Source organism: Notolabrus celidotus, unplaced genomic scaffold (genome assembly GCF_009762535.1).
Source record: "Notolabrus celidotus isolate fNotCel1 unplaced genomic scaffold, fNotCel1.pri scaffold_175_arrow_ctg1, whole genome shotgun sequence".
NCBI lineage: Eukaryota > Metazoa > Chordata > Actinopteri > Labriformes > Labridae > Notolabrus > Notolabrus celidotus.
Genome location: NW_023260038.1, coordinates 100,774 through 119,282, shown reverse-complemented (window position 1 = coordinate 119,282; position 18,509 = coordinate 100,774). Strand labels below are relative to the sequence as shown.

Sequence of the window (18,509 nt, the reverse complement as noted above, 5' to 3'; positions counted from 1 at the left end):
AATAACGTTTCCAAACCTTTTTTTGAGGAGTTTATTTCAGAGTTTCTGGAGTCTGAGAGTCAAATTGATGATAACTCCACTACAGAGCCCAGATCTCATGGAGGTACCAGACACAAGGAAACAGAATGAGACAAATCTGAAGACATCTTAAACAATGTTTAATCAAACACGAACACACATTTGAATATGTAATAAATCACTTTGTTTATAACTACATATCTTCAGAGACTGATTCTACTTGAAGCTGAAACAAAGAAACAGATATGTCTGAAGTTTATTCAGATGCGTATCACTTCATGGAAATAACAAGATGGCGTCTCAGGAAGTTAAATGTCTGAGTATTGGAGGTTAAGATTAATGTTGCGGTCATTAAGAAAACAGGATATATGAGACGTAAAGCGAGCATACGATCAAATAATATAATGATGCTATCAAACGACACGTATCAGATGTCTAACATGTATTAACAGTCATTTCAGGTCTTCAAAGGAGTCTGTATGGATCTTACACTTCAGAAAGAAGACTCCATTGTTAGTCTTCAGGTAATCAAAGAAGTTTTTAGATGTAAGAAAGAGAAAGAGTACATGAACACAAATTCCTTGGTGTAATAATAGATGAAATAAAACACATAAAACACGTTCAGTCCAAGCTGTCTCGAAGCATTTCAGTTCTCGCCAAAGCCAAGAACATTCTGGATCATAAATCACTCTTCATCCTCTCCTGTTCACTGATCTCATCATATCTCAGTTACTGTGCTGAGGTTTGGGGAAACACCTATAAAAGCTCCCTGCAACCACTTTCAGTCCTACAGCAAAGAGCCATCAGAACAGTTCACAATGTTGCTTTCCGTGAACAAATTCATTATTCCTCAAATCCAAAATATTGAAATGATTTGACCTTGTAGATTTTAAAACTGCACAAATTGTGTACAAGGCAAGGAAAAATCTCCTCCCAGGAAATATTTAAAGACTGTTCTTTGAAAGAAAAGGGGGGGGGTTATATTTTCAGAGGGAAGTTAAAGGTGACATATCATGCAAAATTGACTTTTTAATGGTTCTTTACCTGAAATCTGTTTCCCTGGCATGTCTACAAACCCCCCGAGAATGAAAAGAATCCATTCTGCCCCTGTTCTGATTTCTACACCTTTCTGTAAATGTGTGTGAAACCAGCCGTTTCAGACTTCAGTGTTTTTGTTACGTAACAACAATATCCGGTCTGTCACGGAGTCAGAGCTCGGAGCTTGTTCAGCCCATAGACTGTATAAAATAATACTGAATCCCTCCTCCGTTTTTCATTACCTGCACAAATGTGTGCTAACAAGGAGCTTAGGAGGGAGGCATGCTAGTTGTAGGCTGTCTTAATAAACACAAAGGTCGGTTTTACTCCCCACGTCTGCAGATTTGAAGATCTAGTGGATGATTTTTATTTGTCATGGATAAGTGCTAGCGCTTATTAGCATAGCCACATAGCTATATGTTCATAGCTGTAGCTGTAGCTGTAGCTGTGTACCAAGACACACGTCGACATACTGACAAATAAAACAACATGAAACACTAAATCTGTGACCAATCCTTCATAAAGGTCCTGCTGCCTTTCTGGCAGAGGTCGGTTTTACTCCCCACGTCTGCAGATTTGAAGATCTAGTGGATGACTTTTATTTATCATGGATAAGTGCTAGCGCTAGTTAGCATAGCCACATAGCTACATGTTCGTAGCTGTGTACCAAGACACACGTCGACATACTGACAAATAAAACAACAAGAAACACTAAATCTATGACCAATCGTTCAGAAAGGTCCTGCTGCAGGCGCCTCTCCGTCAGGATCAGATTCAGAGGGTTGAAGTAACGCGATCTCTGAGCAGCCGTGTATATTCAGCCAACATGTAAACATTAGATCAACGTGCTGGAGAGCCGAGGCGCATCCACTTCTGGAGGGGGCGTGGTCAGAGAGAAAACAGAGTGTTCTGATGAGGAATGAAGAAAAGGACTTTTCAGGCATGCCAAAATCTGATTTCAAAGTGTTTTTTTGAGCATAAACTTTAAAGACATGTTTTGGGGACCTCTTAGACCGATATATGTTGATGAAAAAAGCGTGATATGTCACCTTTAAGATTAAAGATGGTGAGTGTTCGGACCACAAGGAGAAGTTTTTGTATTTCAGTAAAACTGTGGAACAGACTCAATATGGAGCTACAGCAATGTCTGAACATAATTCAGTTCAGGAAGAGGTACAAAGAAATGATGTTCATGAGGTACAAGGAGGAAGACAAGTGCTGAGAATCACGAGGGGTTTACTTTTGTTTACTTTTGTTTGTCAGTGTAAATATGAAGATAATATATGAAGATTTGACTTGTGGGAGAGCTCTAGCATAATGACCGATAATAGTGAATGAAGGGATTAGATACGTTTAACATCTTCCTCCTTTTCATACATGTAAAGTACAAAGTTTACGTGCTTGCTAATGGAACTGATTGATTTTGTTTCCTTTGTATAACTATTTCTTCTTTTCTACTTGTATGCTTTTTTTTTGCATTTTTACTTTTAAATGTTCGAAATAAAGACATCAAATCAAATCAAAAGTCAGGTGTAACATCAGGTGTTGATCTGCGCAGGCTGACGGACAGCTGTTCAATCCTCTGCAGGAGGTGTGATGATTTCATTGGTCACTGTATCATCATCTTCCTGATCACGACCATCCCCCACCTGAGGAAATCAACACAACACAAGCACTCCAACAGACAACTCTTAATCCCCTCTGTCTGTTCTCTGATCGCGATCCATGCACTGCCTCATGTTTAGCACATTCAGACAAATATATTGTCACTTATATAATAAATACGTCATATTTCTACCTTCATCCACCTCCTACAAACTGTAAAATATCAATTTGAGTTTTAAATCTCACCAAATGTTCCTTCTGCTTTCCTCTTCGCCCTGAAAATGCACAAGATAAAGAGTCCACAGTCGCTTCGACAGAGAAAATGCATCTTTATAGAAATGTTTTGCTCAAAGTTTCATGTTTCAATGTTCTCACCTTTAGTTCTCGCCCAAATGTTGACCGTCACAACGGTTATTATGAGAGCTGATAAACCCAAAGACACAACGATGAACCTCAACCGGGCTGAAAAGACCAAAAAACACAAACAACACAGGAAAAACACGCCTTTCAATACTCTGCGTTTAACTGCCCGTCCAGAAAATCACCTGTTGGAAGACAAGTGGAGAAGAAGAGAGAGCGGTTGTTGTTGAAGGAGAAGAAGAAGAGAGAGCGGTTGTTGTTGAAGGAGAAGAGAGAGCGGTTGTTGAAGGAGAAGAGAGAGCGGTTGTAGTTGAAGGAGAAGAGAGAGCGGTTGTTGTTAAAGAAGAAGAGAGAGAGGTTGTTGTTGATGAAGGAGAAGAGAGAGAGGTTGTTGTTGAAGGAGAGAGAGAGAGGTTGTTGTTGAAGGAGAACAGAGAGAGCAGTTGTTGTTGAAGGAGGAGAAGAGAGAGCTGTTGTTGTTGTTGAAGGAGGAGAAGAGAGAGCGGTTGTTGTTGAAGGAGAAGAGAGAGCGGTTGTTGTTAAAGAAGAAGAAGAAAAGAGAGCGGTTGTTGAAGAAGGAGAGAGAGTGGTTGTTGAAGGAGGAGAAGAGAGAGCGGTTGTTGTTGAAGAAGAAGAGAGAGAGGTTGTTGTTGAAGGAGAGAGAGAGGTTGTTCTTGAAGGAGAAGAGAGAGAGGTTGTTGAAGAAGAAGAGAGAGCGGTTGTTGTTGAAGGAGAAGAGAGAGAGGTTGTTGTTGAAGGAGAAGAGAGAGAGCAGTTGTTGTTGTTGAAGGAGGAGAAGAGAGAGCTGTTGTTGTTGAAGGAGGAGAAGAGAGAGCGGTTGTTGTTGAAGGAGGAGAAGAGAGAGCAGTTGTTGTTGTTGAAGAACAAAGTGCAGCTGTTGTTGAAGGAGAAGAGAGAGAGCAGTTGTTGTTGTTGAAGGAGGAGATGAGAGAGCTGTTGTTGTTGAAGGAGGAGAAGAGAGAGCGGTTGTTGTTGAAGGAGGAGAAGAGAGAGCAGTTGTTGTTGTTGAAGAACAAAGTGCAGCTGTTGTTGAAGGAGAAGAGAGAGAGCAGTTGTTGTTGTTGAAGGAGGAGATGAGAGAGCGGTTGTTGTTGAAGGAGAAGAGAGAGCGGTTGTTGTTGAAGAAGAAGAAGAAAAGAGAGCGGTTGTTGAAGAAGAAGAGAGAGTGGTTGTTGAAGGAGGAGAAGAGAGAGCGGTTGTTGTTGAAGAAGAAGAGAGAGCGGTTGTTGTTGAAGGAGGAGAAGAGAGAGAGTGGTTGTTGTTGAAGAACAAAGTGCAGCTGTTGTTGAAGGAGAAGAGAGAGCGGTTGTTGTTGAAGGAGAAGAGAGAGAGGTTGTTGTTGAAGGAGAGGGAGCGGTTGTTGTTGTTGAAGGAGAAGAGAGAGCGGTTTTTGTTGAAGGAGAAGAGAGATAGGTTGTTGTTGAAGGAGAGGGAGCGGTTGTTGTTGAAGGAGAGGAGAGAGAGGTTGTTGAAGAAGAGAGTGGTTGTTGTTGTTGAAGGAGAAGAGAGAGGTTGTTGTTGAAGAAGAGAGCGGTTGTTTTTGTTGAAGAAGAAGAGAGAGCGGTTGTTGTTGAAGAAGAGAGAGCGGTTGTTGTTTAAGGAGAGAGAGACCGGTTGTTTTTGTTGAAGAAGAAGAGAGAGCGGTTGTTGTTGTTGAAGAAGAGAGAGCGGTTGTTTTTGTTGAAGAAGAGAGAGCGGTTGTTGTTGACCTCACCTGCTCTCATGCTGGTCTCGGTTGGTTCCTTTGGCTCAGTTGATGCTGTTCCTGACTTCTCACCTGAAACAGACGACAACTCAACAAAGTGTCCGTAAATGTAAACCTCTTTAAAACCTCCGTTTGTAAAAACCACAGAATCTGTAAGATGTTGACTTTAGTCTGGAGGGGCCTGAAACGTCTCTCACCTGAGGCCTGCAGTCTGAAGGGAAACAGCTGCCTCTCGTTAGACGTCACTTCACACTGCAGGGAGTCATGTCTCAGTTTATAGATGCTGTCACGGGTCTGAAGGGTCATTGAGGCAGAGCAGGGACGCTGTGAGCTCCTCCCTCTTGGGTGATGTTCATTCATAACTTTGCCTTCAAACAGCCACTTCACTCTGCTGCTACAGATTCCATACATCGACACAGAGCAGATTAATGTCACATCCTCGCCGCTCTCTTGCTCAGTCACTGGTGAAGACGGAGAGAAAAAGAGTTTCAGGTACGTGTTGCAAACGTTCAGTTTGAGCAGAGAAAGAAAGAGTCTGATACTCACTGGTAATAAGAGACAGATACACCGTATCCACTGTTCTTCCTCCTGGTGTGTTCTGTCGACAGACGTAACGACCCACATCCTCCTCTGTGACATTCTTTACAACCAGAGAACAGTCCTCAGTAACTCTCAGCCTGCCTGATTTAGCTCCAGTGTTCTCACCAACCTGCCCGAGTCTGACCAGCTCTACCGCTCTGTATCCTGAACCACTGTAGGTCCATGTTGTATTCTCACAGTGAAGCTGATCTTTGGTCACATTGCCACAAGACAAAGTGACGTCATCTCCATTTTCAGAAGTGTAGAAGACAGGCTCTCTGCTTCCTGCAGCTCAGAAGACAAGGAATAAATCAGATCAAGAATAAAACATGGCTGACAAAAAGACTTTCTGTAAACAAAGACGTGCCCGTTCTTAGTTTGTAAGGGAGCGGCTGCATGATGGTGGCGTTCATGTTCATGATCACAGTCCTTAATGTGAGCAGTCTCTCACCAATCTCTGTTCTGGGAGCGCCCTGCCCTTCCATGTGCCTACGTGGAACACCAAAACCTGATGCAGGGAGGGCACACCTCCCCTCTCTTTCATGTGAATACATCTGCCTCATCACTATCATCTCTCTCTCTCTCTCTTCATCTCCCTCTATCCCTCTCTCCAACACGGTCTCAGCAGATGTGTGTCTAACATGAGTCTGGTCCTGCTGGAGGTTTCTGCCTGTTAAAGGAAGTTTGTCCTTGCCACTGTAACTTGCTAAATGCTGCAAAGTGCTCTGCTCATGGTGGATTAAGATGAGATCAGACTGAGTCCTGTCTGGAAGATGGGACTGGATCTGATCCGGTCTTGATGTTGGGTCTTTGGTAATAATAGAACTTAGAGTACGGTCTAGACCTACCCCGTTTGGAAAGACTCTGAGGATAACGTTTGTTGGGATTTGGAGCTATTCAAAGAAAGGTTGATTGATGACAAGCCAAGGCAGGTAGAGCAGCAGCAAATACATCAGTGACAATACATATGACAGTGTTAAAATCAGACACAGCAGGAAGGAGGAGCTGGGGTGGAGGAGGTGAAGCAGGAAGAGACGGCAGGATTGAGCAGTTTAAATAGAATGCACATTTTGCTGTGTGCTGATGTTCTGTAGGCCGAGCTTGACTTCGTGGCCGGTCTGAACTAACGCTTTGCTTTATTTTATCGATTTCTACCTTCCACCTGTTGGGTTAAAAGCATGTACTTTAAAAAATCAAACCTCAGGCTACACTTGATTTTCATTCTCTGCTGTTTCATCTACTTGCACATGCTTTCCAGTTGTGGTGTGTTAAATTCATCAAACACTCACCTGAGGACTGGACGTTGAAGTATTGAACTCTTCCAGTGTAACTGTGTGTTACTTCACATGAGAGTAAGTCCGTGTTGAATGAGTTTATGGAAGAATAATTCAGGGTGTAGCCCTTACTGAAGAAAGTGTCTCTCTCTTCTGTTGGAACATACTGGTTGGGTCCATCCACATCTTCACCTCCGTACAGACACTTCACTTTGTATCTACTCACATCAGCTGAGAGCAGAGCGCAGGAGAGACCCACACTATCATCCTGGTTGTTTTCACTAACTAGAGAAGATGAAGATATGGTGACGGTGAGACAACAAGAGGAAAACATACTTTTATTCTGTGACGTCTTTATAAATAGACAGGAAGAGTAAAAGTACGATGGTGCATACTAACCTAAAAGAATAGACAGATCGATCTCAGTGTTTGCTTGTCGTTGTCCTGATATGTCCTGCTTACAGACATAACGACCTTCATCGCCGGTCCAGGCCGGTAGTACCAGAGAACAGTCCTCTGTGACATTCATCCTGGCATGAGTATCATCAATTATCTGCCCATGTTTAACGAGCTCTTTTGGTTCACTGTTAGTATGGTAGTAGACCCATGAAGTGCTGTTACACTTCTGCTGACTGTTGATCACATTCTCACAGGGCAAAGTGACCATGTCTTCAAGTTTGACAGTATAGTAGAGAGGCCAAGATGTTTTCTCTGCGGTTGTTTTTTGAAGAAGAAGAGAGATCGGTTGTTGTTGAAGGAGAAGCGAGAGAGAGTGGTTGTTGTTGAAGAAAAGAGAGCAGTTGTTGTTGAAGAAGAAGAGAGAGTGGTTGTTGTTGAAGAGAGAGCGTTTCTTGTTGAAGAAGAGAGAGCGGTTGTTGTTGATGAAGAAGAGAGAGCAGTTGTTGAAGCAGAAGAAGAGAGAGCGGTTGTTGGTTTTGAAGAAGAAGAGAGAGCGGTTGTCGTTGAAGGAGAAGAGAGAGCAGTTGATGAAGAAGAGAGAGTGGTTGTTGTTGAAGAAGAAGACAGAGTGTTTGTTGTTGAAGAAGAGAGAGCGGTTGTTGTTGTTGAAGCAGATTGAAAGCGGTTGTTGTTGAAGCAGAGAGAGTGGTTGTTGTTGTTGTTGAAGAAGAGAGAGCAGTTGTTGTTGTTGAAGGAGAGAGAGCGGTTATTGTTGAAGAAGAGAGAGCGGTTGTTGTTGATGAAGCAGATAGAGAGCGGTTGTTGTTGAAGAAGAGAGAGTGGTTGTTGTTATTGAAGAAGAAGAAGAGAGGGCGGTTGTTGTTGAAGGAGAGAGAGTGGTTGTTGTTGAAGGAGAAGAAGAGAGAGTGGTTGTTGTTGAAGGCGAAGAAGAGAGAGTGGTTGTTGTTGAAGGAGAAGAAGAGAGAGTGGTTGTTGCTGAAGGAGAAGAAGAGAGAGTGGTTGTTGTTGAAGGAGAAGAAGAGAGAGTGGTTGTTGTTGAAGGAGAAGAAGAGAGAGTGGTTGTTGTTGAAGAGAGAGTGGTTGTTGTTGAAGAGAGAGCGGTTGTAGAAGGAGAAGAGAGATCGGTTGTTGTTGAAGAAGAAGAAGGGAGAGCGATTGTTGTAGTTGATGAAGAAGAGAGAGCGGTTGTTGTTGAAGGAGAAGAAGAGAGCGGTTGTTGTTGAAGGAGAACCGAGAGCGGTTGTTGTTGAAGGAGAAGAAAGAGCGATTGTTGTTGTTGAAGAAGAGAGAGCGGTTGTTGTTGTTGTTGAAGAAGAGAGAGCGGTTGTTTTTGTTGAAGAAGAGAGAGCGGTTGTTGTTGACCTCACCTGCTCTCATGCTGGTCTCGGTTGGTACCTTTGGTTCAGTTGATGCTGTTCCTGACTTCTCACCTGAAACAGACGACAACTCAACAAAGTGTCCGTAAATGTAAACCTCTTTAAAACCTCCGTTTGTAAAAACCACAGAATCTGTAAGATGTTGACTTTAGTCTGGAGGGGCCTGAAACGTCTCTCACCTGAGGCCTGCAGTCTGAAGGGAAACAGCTGCCTCTCGTTAGACGTCACTTCACACTGCAGGGAGTCATGTCTCAGTTTATAGATGCTGTCACGGGTCTGAAGGGTCATTGAGGCAGAGCAGGGACGCTGTGAGCTCCTCCCTCTTGGGTGATGTTCATTCATAACTTTGCCTTCAAACAGCCACTTCACTCTGCTGCTACAGATTCCATACATCGACACAGAGCAGATTAATGTCACATCCTCGCCGCTCTCTTGCTCAGTCACTGGTGAAGACGGAGAGAAAAGAGTTTCAGGTACGTGTTGCAAACGTTCAGTTTGAGCAGAGAAAGAAAGAGTCTGATACTCACTGGTAATAAGAGACAGATACACCGTATCCACTGTTCTTCCTCCTGGTGTGTTCTGTCGACAGACGTAACGACCCACATCCTCCTCTGTGACATTCGTTACAACCAGAGAACAGTCCTCAGTAACTCTCAGCCTGCCTGATTTAGCTCCAGTGTTCTCACCAACCTGCCCGAGTCTGACCAGCTCTACCGCTCTGTATCCTGAACCACTGTAGGTCCATGTTGTATTCTCACAGTGATGCTGATCTTTGGTCACATTGCCACAAGACAAAGTGACGTCATCTCCATTTTCAGAAGTGTAGAAGACAGGCTCTCTGCTTCCTGCAGCTCAGAAGACAAGGAATAAATCAGATCAAGAATAAAACATGGCTGACAAAAAGACTTTCTGTAAACAAAGACGTAGTTTGTAAGGGATCTAGAACACTACGCTCCCAACACGCAGGCCTGCTCATCGTACCTAAAGTCTCTAAAAGTAGTATGGGAGGTAGAGCCTTCAGTTATCAGGCCCCTCTCCTTTGGAATCATCTACCAGTCAGGGTCCGGGAGGCAGACACCCTCTCTACTTTTAAGAGTAGGCTTCAAACTTTCCTTTCTGGTAAAGCTTATAGTTAGAGCTGGATCAGGCTTGGACCAGGTCTTAGATATGCTGCTATAGGCTTAGACTGACACACTGGGATCCTGTCTTTCCCTCTGTCTCCTCTCCCTGCCTGTCTCTCACTTTAACTCTTCCTGTCCCATTAAAGTTACTAACCATAGACCTTTCTGGAGTCCCTGAGCTCCCTTGTCTCGTAGGTTCCTCTGGATCTCTGCTGCTGTGGACGTGCCAGACTCCAGCTGCTACAACTACTACTATCCGTCTCCCCACTATCATCTCTCTCTCTCTTCATCTCCCTCTATCCCTCTCTCCAACACGGTCTCAGCAGATGTGTGTCTAACATGAGTCTGGTCCTGCTGGAGGTTTCTGCCTGTTAAAGGAAGTTTGTCCTTGCCACTGTAACTTGCTAAATGCTGCAAAGTGCTCTGCTCATGGTGGATTAAGATGAGATCAGTCTGTCTGGAAGATGGGACTGGATCTGATCCGGTCTTGATGTTGGGTCTTTGTTAATAATAGAACATAGAGTACGGTCTAGACCTACCCCGTTTGGAAAGACTCTGAGGATAACGTTTGTTGGGATTTGGAGCTATTCAAAGAAAGGTTGATTGATGACAAGCCAAGGCAGGCAGAGCAGCAGCAAATACATCAGTGACAATACATATGACAGTGTTAAAATCAGACACAGCAGGAAGGAGTGTTGAGAAATTTCCTGATACTAATTCAATATTACGAAGTCAGAATGAACTTACAGCCTCTGCAGGTTTATTGAAGATACAGCATACAGTTCAAATCTCTGCAAGACGGACTAAACCAAAGAACCTTCCCTTACACACTCTTCTCTGCTCTTTATGGCCTTTCAGCGACGTCACTGCTTGATGGAGAGAACCTTTGGCCCTGGTGGTCTTGCTTCATACTTGGCTACCTTCTCGTATACTGTCAACATATTGTGTAACTGGAACACGCCTGTTCTGCCAACTTTCCTCCCAGATCAGGTTGACCAGGGTATCTTTTTCCTGATAAATTGAATTAATGAACCCTTTTAAGGACAGATTGAGTAAACATCTGGTTTTTGGGAAATCAACCTTTTGAACGTTCTCTTGTATAATTCTGGGAACTTCAGATTAGTGAATTCGCCACGACAGGAAGAGCTGGGGTGGAGGAGGTGAAGCAGGAAGAGACGGCAGGCCGAGCAGTTTAAATAGAATGCACATTTTGCTGTGGGCTGATGTTCTGTAGGCCGAGCTTGACTTCGTGGCCGGTCTGAACTAACGCTTTGCTTTATTTTATTGATTTCTACCTTCCACCTGTTGGGTTAAAAGCATGTACTTTAAAAAATCAAACCTCAGGCTACACTTGATTTTCATTCTCTGCTGTCTCATCTACTTGCACATGCTTTCCAGTTGTGGTGTGTTAAATTCATCAAACACTCACCTGAGGACTGGACGTTGAAGTATTGAACTCTTCCAGTGTAACTGTGTGTTACTTCACATGAGAATAAGTCCGTGTTGAATGAGTTTATGGAGGAATAATTCAGGGTGTAGCTGTTCATGAAGAAAGTGACACTCTCTTCTTTTGGAACATACTGGTTGGGTCCATCCACATCTTCACCTCCGTACAGCCACTTCACTTTGTATCTACTCACATCAGCGGAGAACAGAGCGCATTTGAGACTCACACTATCATCCTGGTTGTTTTCAGTAACTAGAGAAGATGAAGATATGGTGACGGTGAGACAACAAGAGGAAAACATACTTTTATTCTGTGAAGTCTTTATAAATAGACAGGAAGAGTAAAAGTACGATGGTGCATACTAACCAAAAACAATAGACAGATCGATCTCAGTGTTTGCTTGTCGTTGTCCTGATATGTCCTGCTTACAGACATAACGACCAGGATCGCCGAACCCGACCGCTAGCATAAGCAGAGAACAGTCCTCTGTGACAAACAACCCTGCATTAGTATTGTCAACTATCTGCCCATGTTTAATGAGCTCCTTTTGTTTACTGTTAGTATTGTAGTAGACCCATGAAGTGCTGTTACACTTCTGCTGACTGTTGATCACATTCTCACAGGGCAAAGTGACCACGTCTCCAGGTTTGACAGCATAGTAGAGAGGCCGATTTTCACCTGCTGCAAAAAAATGTTAAATCAGAAAATATCTGAAGCATTCAAAAAGAGTGTGATGTTTTCTTTTCATTTTCACATTAAAAACAGACATGACTCTGTAGTGGAAGTCACTGCATTAAAAACAGACATGACTCTGTAGTGGAAGTCACTGCATTAAAAACAGACATGACTCTGTAGTGGAAGTCACTGCATTAAAAACAGACATGACTCTGTAGTGGAAGTCACTGCATTAAAAACAGACATGACTCTGTAGTGGAAGTCACTGCATTAAACACAGACATGACTCTGTAGTGGAAGTCACTGCATTAAAAACAGACATGACTCTGTAGTGGAAGTCACTGCATTAAAAACAGACATGACTCTGTAGTGGAAGTCACTGCATTAAAAACAGACATGACTCTGTAGTGGAAGTCACTGCATTAAAAACAGACATGACTCTGTAGTGGAAGTCACTGCATTAAACACAGATATGACTCTGTAGTGGAAGTCACTGCATTAAAAACAGACATGACTCTGTAGTGGAAGTCACTGCATTAAATACAGACATGACTCAGTAGTGGAAGTCACTGCATTAAAAACAGACATGACTCTGTAGTGGAAGTCACTGCATTAAAAACAGACATGACTCTGTAGTGGAAGTCACTGCATTAAAAACAGACATGATTCTGTAGTGGAAGTCACTGCATTAAAAACAGACATGACTCTGTAGTGGAAGTCACTGCATTAAAAACAGACTTGACTCTGTAGTGGAAGTCACTGCATTAAAAACAGACATGACTCTGTAGTGGAAGTCACTGCATGAAACACAGATATGACTCTGTAGTGGAAGTCACTGCATTAAAAACAGACATGACTCTGTAGTGGAAGTCACTGCATTAAAAACAGACATGACTCTGTAGTGGAAGTCACTGCATTAAAAACACACATGACTCTGTAGTGGAAGTCACTGCATTAAACACAGACATGACTCTGTAGTGGAAGCCACTGCATTAAAAACAGACATGACTCTGTAGTGGAAGTCACTGCATTAAAAACAGACATGACTCTGTAGTGGAAGTCACTGCATTACAAACAGACATGACTCTGTAGTGGAAGTCACTGCATCATCACATCGTTGCTTCTTTGTTATTAACTGAAATTCATTAAACTCAAAATGTTGAAAACAACAAGGAAAGCCTTCATCATCTTGTCTGGTAAAACAGTGAGTCACTAAGTATCCATGGTGATATTGATTAAAACAGTCTTTGTAATGTGCCTTTAATTTTGATCAAAAAATTCGTACCTGTTACGTGAAGCAGCGCTACAAGAATCAAAGAGACCCGGATCTGGTTGAACTCATCCATCGTGGTCCTCTTTCTCTCTCCTTCTCTCCTCGCGCTCAGGACTGTCTGTGTTTCTGAAGGTGTGCTTTTTTAGAGATATGCTGCATCTACTTCCTGTGGTCCGTGTTACACCCTTTCCTTACACCGCCTCTCTTAGAAGTTTATCTTGGGAAATTTCTTGTAAATGTAAAAAAAGCCAAAAACACAACATTATGTTTTTTCCCCACAGTGACTGACAGCTATCTGAAATGGTTCATCAGCATAACAAGTTGGCTTTAAAGGGATAGGTCAGTGTTTTTTAAATGGGGCTGGATGACATACTCGTCTATAGTAAGTGAATTTCCTGCAGGAGAGTTAATGGGGCTGCTCGGACCCTAAGCCAAAGATCAGGCACTGAGGTGATGCTATCAACCTCTACAAACAGGCCCAGCTCTATCAATCAATCAATCAATCCATCCATCCATCCATCCATCCATCCATCCATCCATCCATCCATCCATCCATCCATCCATCAATCCATCAATCAATCAATCAATCAATCAATCAATCAATCAATCAATCAATCAATCAATCAATCAATCAATCAGACTTTATTTATAAAGCACTTTCATACATTGTAACACAAAGTGCTGTACAAGAAAAACAACTTCAAATAGAATAAATTAAGAAAAAGATCCCAGCCCCGACCCCAAACCCACCCCACAATCCTAAGGTTAACAACACAATACGCAACAATAATAATAAAAACAATAAAATGAATAAATAAAAAATCTAAATAATTTGCTGAACGAACTGAGGAAACGCTCTCATGTTATCTTAATGAGGAAACACTGGAGGTAAAATAAGATGTTAAAACTCAAAACAGGAAATTAAAATCACCAAAGTAAAATACATTTCTAAGATAATAAAAGACTAAAATATTCAACCATTAAAAGAAAATAAGATGTGAGACTTAAAACAAACAAATAAGTACATAAATAAATAAAGTAGAATAAAAGTGACTACATTTGAAATAGATAATAAATAAATAAATAAAACTGTTAAGAATAAAAATAAAACTCAGTTAAAAGCAAGACTAAAAAGGTCGGTCTTGAGTTTGCAGCCCTCAGATCCTCAGGGTGTTCCACAGGCGTGGGCCGTGATAATAAAAAGCTGCCTCACCGTGGGTCTTAGTTTTTACGTTTGGTACAATTAAAAGTCCACTACCTGAAGACCTGAGGACTCTCACTGGCTCATATGATAAAAGCAAATCTGATAAATAAGAAGGGCCAAGACCGTTAAGAGATTTAAAAACCAATAAAATAATCTTAAAATCTAAAAGACACTGGAAGCCAATAAAGAGACTTTAAAGTTGGTGTGATGTGGGCCCTCTTTCTGGTCTTTGTCAGCATTCTAACTGCGGAGTTCTGGAGCAGCTGAAGCTGAGACTACACCTGTCTGTCAGTGTACTCTCTGTTTTAAGACGTCTTTGAATCTGATTTGTACACAGAAGCACACACACACACATCTACATTAGACATTCATTGCACAATTCCCATAGGCAAGCTATAGATATCAGAGCACTGCATTTATGTTTAAGCAGCGTTCAGTGCAGTGAACTCGGCGTGTATCCGTGCTCATGCAGCGGAAGAACACCGGTCTGTGAGGTGCGTCTGAAAATAGTCCCAAAACAAAGACTGACGGCAAACTGAAGAGCTCCAATTGTTTCTACTGGTGCATGCATTTGCACCGTGATGAGAGCCTGGAACATATTTTCTCAACTTTAGTGAAGTTACTTGAAATAGGCGACCCCGTCTGCAGAGAATTGTAGCCTAGCTTACCTGCCGGTCCTCTGGGGACTTTCTCATTAAAGGGGAAGAGCTCACCGGCACTCATTGTGGCTAACAGGAGCAATAGTGTAATGTAACTCAAACAACCCCACTTCAAAAACACTGAAATATCCCTTTAAGGAAGTTAGAAATGTGATGAGTCTGGTTAGTATTAAGGCTGAGTCGTGTAAATTCCCACTCTTATCGGCGTCTTGAGGTTTCTTGTTTTTATTCACTTCCTGTAAATAATAAGATAGCACCTGAGAGAGCTGAAGATGAGAGGATCATTAGTTAAGATAAATATTTGAAGACACGCAATTTTTTCCTCTAGATAAGAGTTTATGAGAAAAACAGATGCAGATGTTTCATAACAAGTCAGAGTCCATCCATCAGAATTTAACCCTTTGTGCCCTGAGCTGAAAGGACTGTAAGATGATATTATCCCACCCCTGTTGGTTCCTCATTTTACAGTTGCCGTCTTTGTCTCTGGAGACTCGACTTACTTTGAAGCTTACTTTAACCCTCGGGAAGTTTGGGATCACTCAGTTAGCACTCAGTTAGCAAGCTGCACACACTTTCTTTTACCTGCCATACATCTGAAGAGCCTCACAAAGGTCTTGGACTAGGATTAAAAATACGACACTAAAGGTTATCTGAAGTACGTTGTTTGGTTTACATTAAGGTCAGGATTGAGGCGACATTGTGTTTATGATGTATAATTATATCTTAAAGGAGTGAGGGTTGAGTTTTGGTTATAAACCCGACTTTAAGCATTGTCCCCTGGATGAAGGTATCAATTTGACCTCTCTGTTGCTCTGCTGAACTGTGATCTTAAAATTAGCAGGGAAAACTTATTTAAAGTAATATTGTCCCAGTATTTTAAAGTTCAGGGTCTCAGAATAAGACAGGAATCATAACAATTGATATTTTTTCACTCAAAAAAATATTTCTGCACTAAACTTCTTCATTTGAGAAATATTCACCTTAATGTGAGTTGTATTATAGCAGCTCTTCTCTAGGTTTAAGACCATCTTGTTCTTGAAATAAGATGACAAAGTTGAATTGTCTCATGCTGAGATCTAATGTCTTCTCATAGTGAGCTGGATATACTAATATTCAGTCATGTTGTTCTTTAGGAGAAGCTCTGCTCTAAAGGAGCTGTTCCATTGTGTGCATGGAGTTTGAGGAGGAAGATTTATATCTGATTTAAAGAAACAGTGTCTGAAAACTGAAACCCACCCTTAAAAACAACTTCTCTTTCTTTCTTTCTTTCTTTCTTTCTTTCTTTCTTTCTTTCTTTCTTACTTTCTTTCTTTCTTTCTTTCTTTCTTTCTTTCTTTCTTACTTTCTTTCTTTCTTTCTTTCTTTCTTTCTTTCTCTCTTTCTTTCTTTCTTTCTTTCTTTCTTTCTTTCTTCTTTCTTTCTATCTTTCTTTCTTTCTTTCTTTCTTTCTTTCATTCTTTCTTTCTTTTATCAATGGATCTGTTTTCTGATAGATGAATAAAAGTCGTTTCCTTAAATCAAGTAAAGTGTTTGTCTTAAATCAAGATTATCCGTCTTTTACAAATAAGATCTCAGCTTGAAAAATGTCTGAAATGTTAAATAAACTTTGTTTCTTCTAAATTAAAACTCAAAACAAGATCATTTCAAGATAGTTTGACTGAACAAGATATTTAAGATGTCTTAAAACAAGTCCCTCTATCTCGCTCAAATGTTACTTGTTAATACATTTATCTTAAATCAAGAGGGAGAAGACATTTAGACTCAAAATGAGATAATCTCACTTGGTAAGATTTTGAATTTTTGCAGTGCTGAGCCTGGGTCTGTTGAATGTGGCAGTACTGTATGGGTTGGGTTATTAAAGTGGGGTGTTCTGCTGGTGGATATGATGCACAGTGGGAGCTGGCATGGAGGGGGGTCGCTCTGGGACACCAGAGTTAACTGTTGAGCCTCTCCGAGGTGTCGTGGGTCGAACTAATGGAAACATCAGTGAAGGGAGGAGCCCACCTGATAACCCCAGTGACATGCTGGCTCTCTCTCCCCCCCTGTCCTTTCTCTCTCAGGCTTTGGGGGACATCAGGAGCCATGGGGTAGGGTACTAAAGGTGCATTTTGACCAAGAGTTCTGGGGTCTTTTAGCCCCCAGAACTACTTCCCCCTGAACTAAAAGGTTCCTGGTCCCCATTGTTGTCTGCGTTTCGACCTCGGGCTGAAGTCCCGGGTAGATTGTGTAAATCAGGCCAGTGACGTATGGAGGGAATAAAAAGTAAATGCACTACACCACCAGACCAGTAGAGGGCAGTGTTAGAATAATTGTCCACTCTGTATATAGGATTATCATACTGTCTAAATCATACTGTTTTAATCATACTGTCTTTCTCATACTGTCTGAAATGTTTTTATAAGGAGAAGTTCATTTGCAGATGAAACCAGTTTGAACTGTTCTGGATAATCATGTTTTTCATAACTATGCTGTATAATCTACTTCATGTTCTTTGAAGTTTGATTTTAAGCAGGAGTATCCAAGGACGAGTCAAATGAAGGAGGGCAGTGTGCCCCGTGATGGACCGTACCTGCACAACACATACACATATAGTAATGACTAAGCAATGTTAGTGTGTGTGTGAGAAGCCTCAAAACCCCTCCCTTTATGCTTACTCGCCACTATTGTAACTAGGGCGTTCCTATTCCAATAAAAAGAAAGGTTTGCAAGAGAAGGATCAGAGTTTAGGGAAGAGTGTAAACCTTCTCTTGCTCTCCTTGCAAGTATCTTACATGCTAACTGATGTCTCTTGTTTGATTCTTTGTTGATAGATGTGTCTTTGAACCTGACAGGCAGTAACACAAAGAGGAATGCCATTCATCACAGATGACACCATAGAAGCAGACGGACAGGCAGGTATCATTACGTGAAGAGACTCAGCTGGTCTGTTTTAGATGGTGCTATATTTCATCACAGATGGATCCACTGAATCAACACGTGAGAGGAGATAAGCGCGAGTAGCAAAGACGTTTCAACGCGGCTTTAAAATCCTTTTGAACTCAAAAAGCCGTGATCGCAGAGATCGACCAGTGTTTTGGTTTAAACAGCGACCCTGTTAACTGGAGACTCTCAGCCGGATGCATCCCTCATAAACGTCTTTAGACCATCATTAAATATCTGATGAGGATATTTTGAAATCTTAATAAAAACTAAACTAGTTTGCATTCCCAGGAACTCCCTCTGTGTTTCAACAGCTGTGTAACTCCACAAACACTGACACGTTCAGCTGAAGGTCTCCAGTTTACAGGGTCACTTTTAAAAGCGGAACACCGGGAGGAGAGACGCATTCACGGTGGGCTGAGAGAAGACTACTGTTACAAGCTGCTAAATCAAGAGAATCACAGCTTCTTCTTTTGAAAAGTACACACACATACAAAACAGATAGAACAAATAAAAACTAATGAAAGAAAGAGAAAGCCTTACATGTTTCAGTGTAAGCACCTCGTGTTTATCTTTACCTCAAATCTGAAGAGTAACCCTGAAAGAAGTCCTTCTGGAAACAGGAGAAGATATCCTCACTACTCATGACGTCCTCGTGTGTACGGTCCACTCTGACAGAAGTCCTCTAAAGGCTGGAAAAACAAGAACACACACACACACACACACACACACACACACACACACACACACACACACACACACACACACACACACACATTCATTCAGTCAGCTGTACCCCTGATGAAACAGTACAT

The 18,509-nt window shown here is 41.8% G+C and overlaps 2 protein-coding genes across 2 annotated transcripts in view; both read right to left on the bottom strand.

The window, feature by feature from the left end:
* Positions 1-24: 24 nt before the first annotated feature.
* LOC117808893 lies at positions 25-12,985 on the bottom strand. The gene is made up of 12 exons (XM_034678567.1): positions 12,925-12,985; positions 10,947-11,216; positions 8,924-9,241; positions 8,576-8,839; positions 8,388-8,450; positions 7,000-7,311; positions 6,616-6,885; positions 5,294-5,611; positions 4,945-5,208; positions 4,757-4,819; positions 3,037-3,123; positions 25-2,936 (listed from the first exon to the last, which is right to left on the bottom strand). Exons 1-12 carry the CDS (start codon positions 12,983-12,985, stop codon positions 2,857-2,859), a joined length of 2,370 nt encoding a protein of 789 aa, XP_034534458.1. The 3' UTR covers positions 25-2,856.
* Positions 12,986-17,304: 4,319 nt separating this feature from the next.
* pex7 (peroxisomal biogenesis factor 7) overlaps positions 17,305-18,509 on the bottom strand; it is a 30,352-nt gene continuing 29,147 nt past the window's right edge. The window contains exons 9-10 of the mRNA XM_034678566.1: positions 17,547-17,599; positions 17,305-17,344 (exon numbers count right to left, since the gene is read on the bottom strand). Of these exons, the coding sequence (XP_034534457.1) occupies positions 17,305-17,344; positions 17,547-17,599 (93 nt within the window). The remainder of the gene's footprint in view (positions 17,345-17,546; positions 17,600-18,509) is intronic.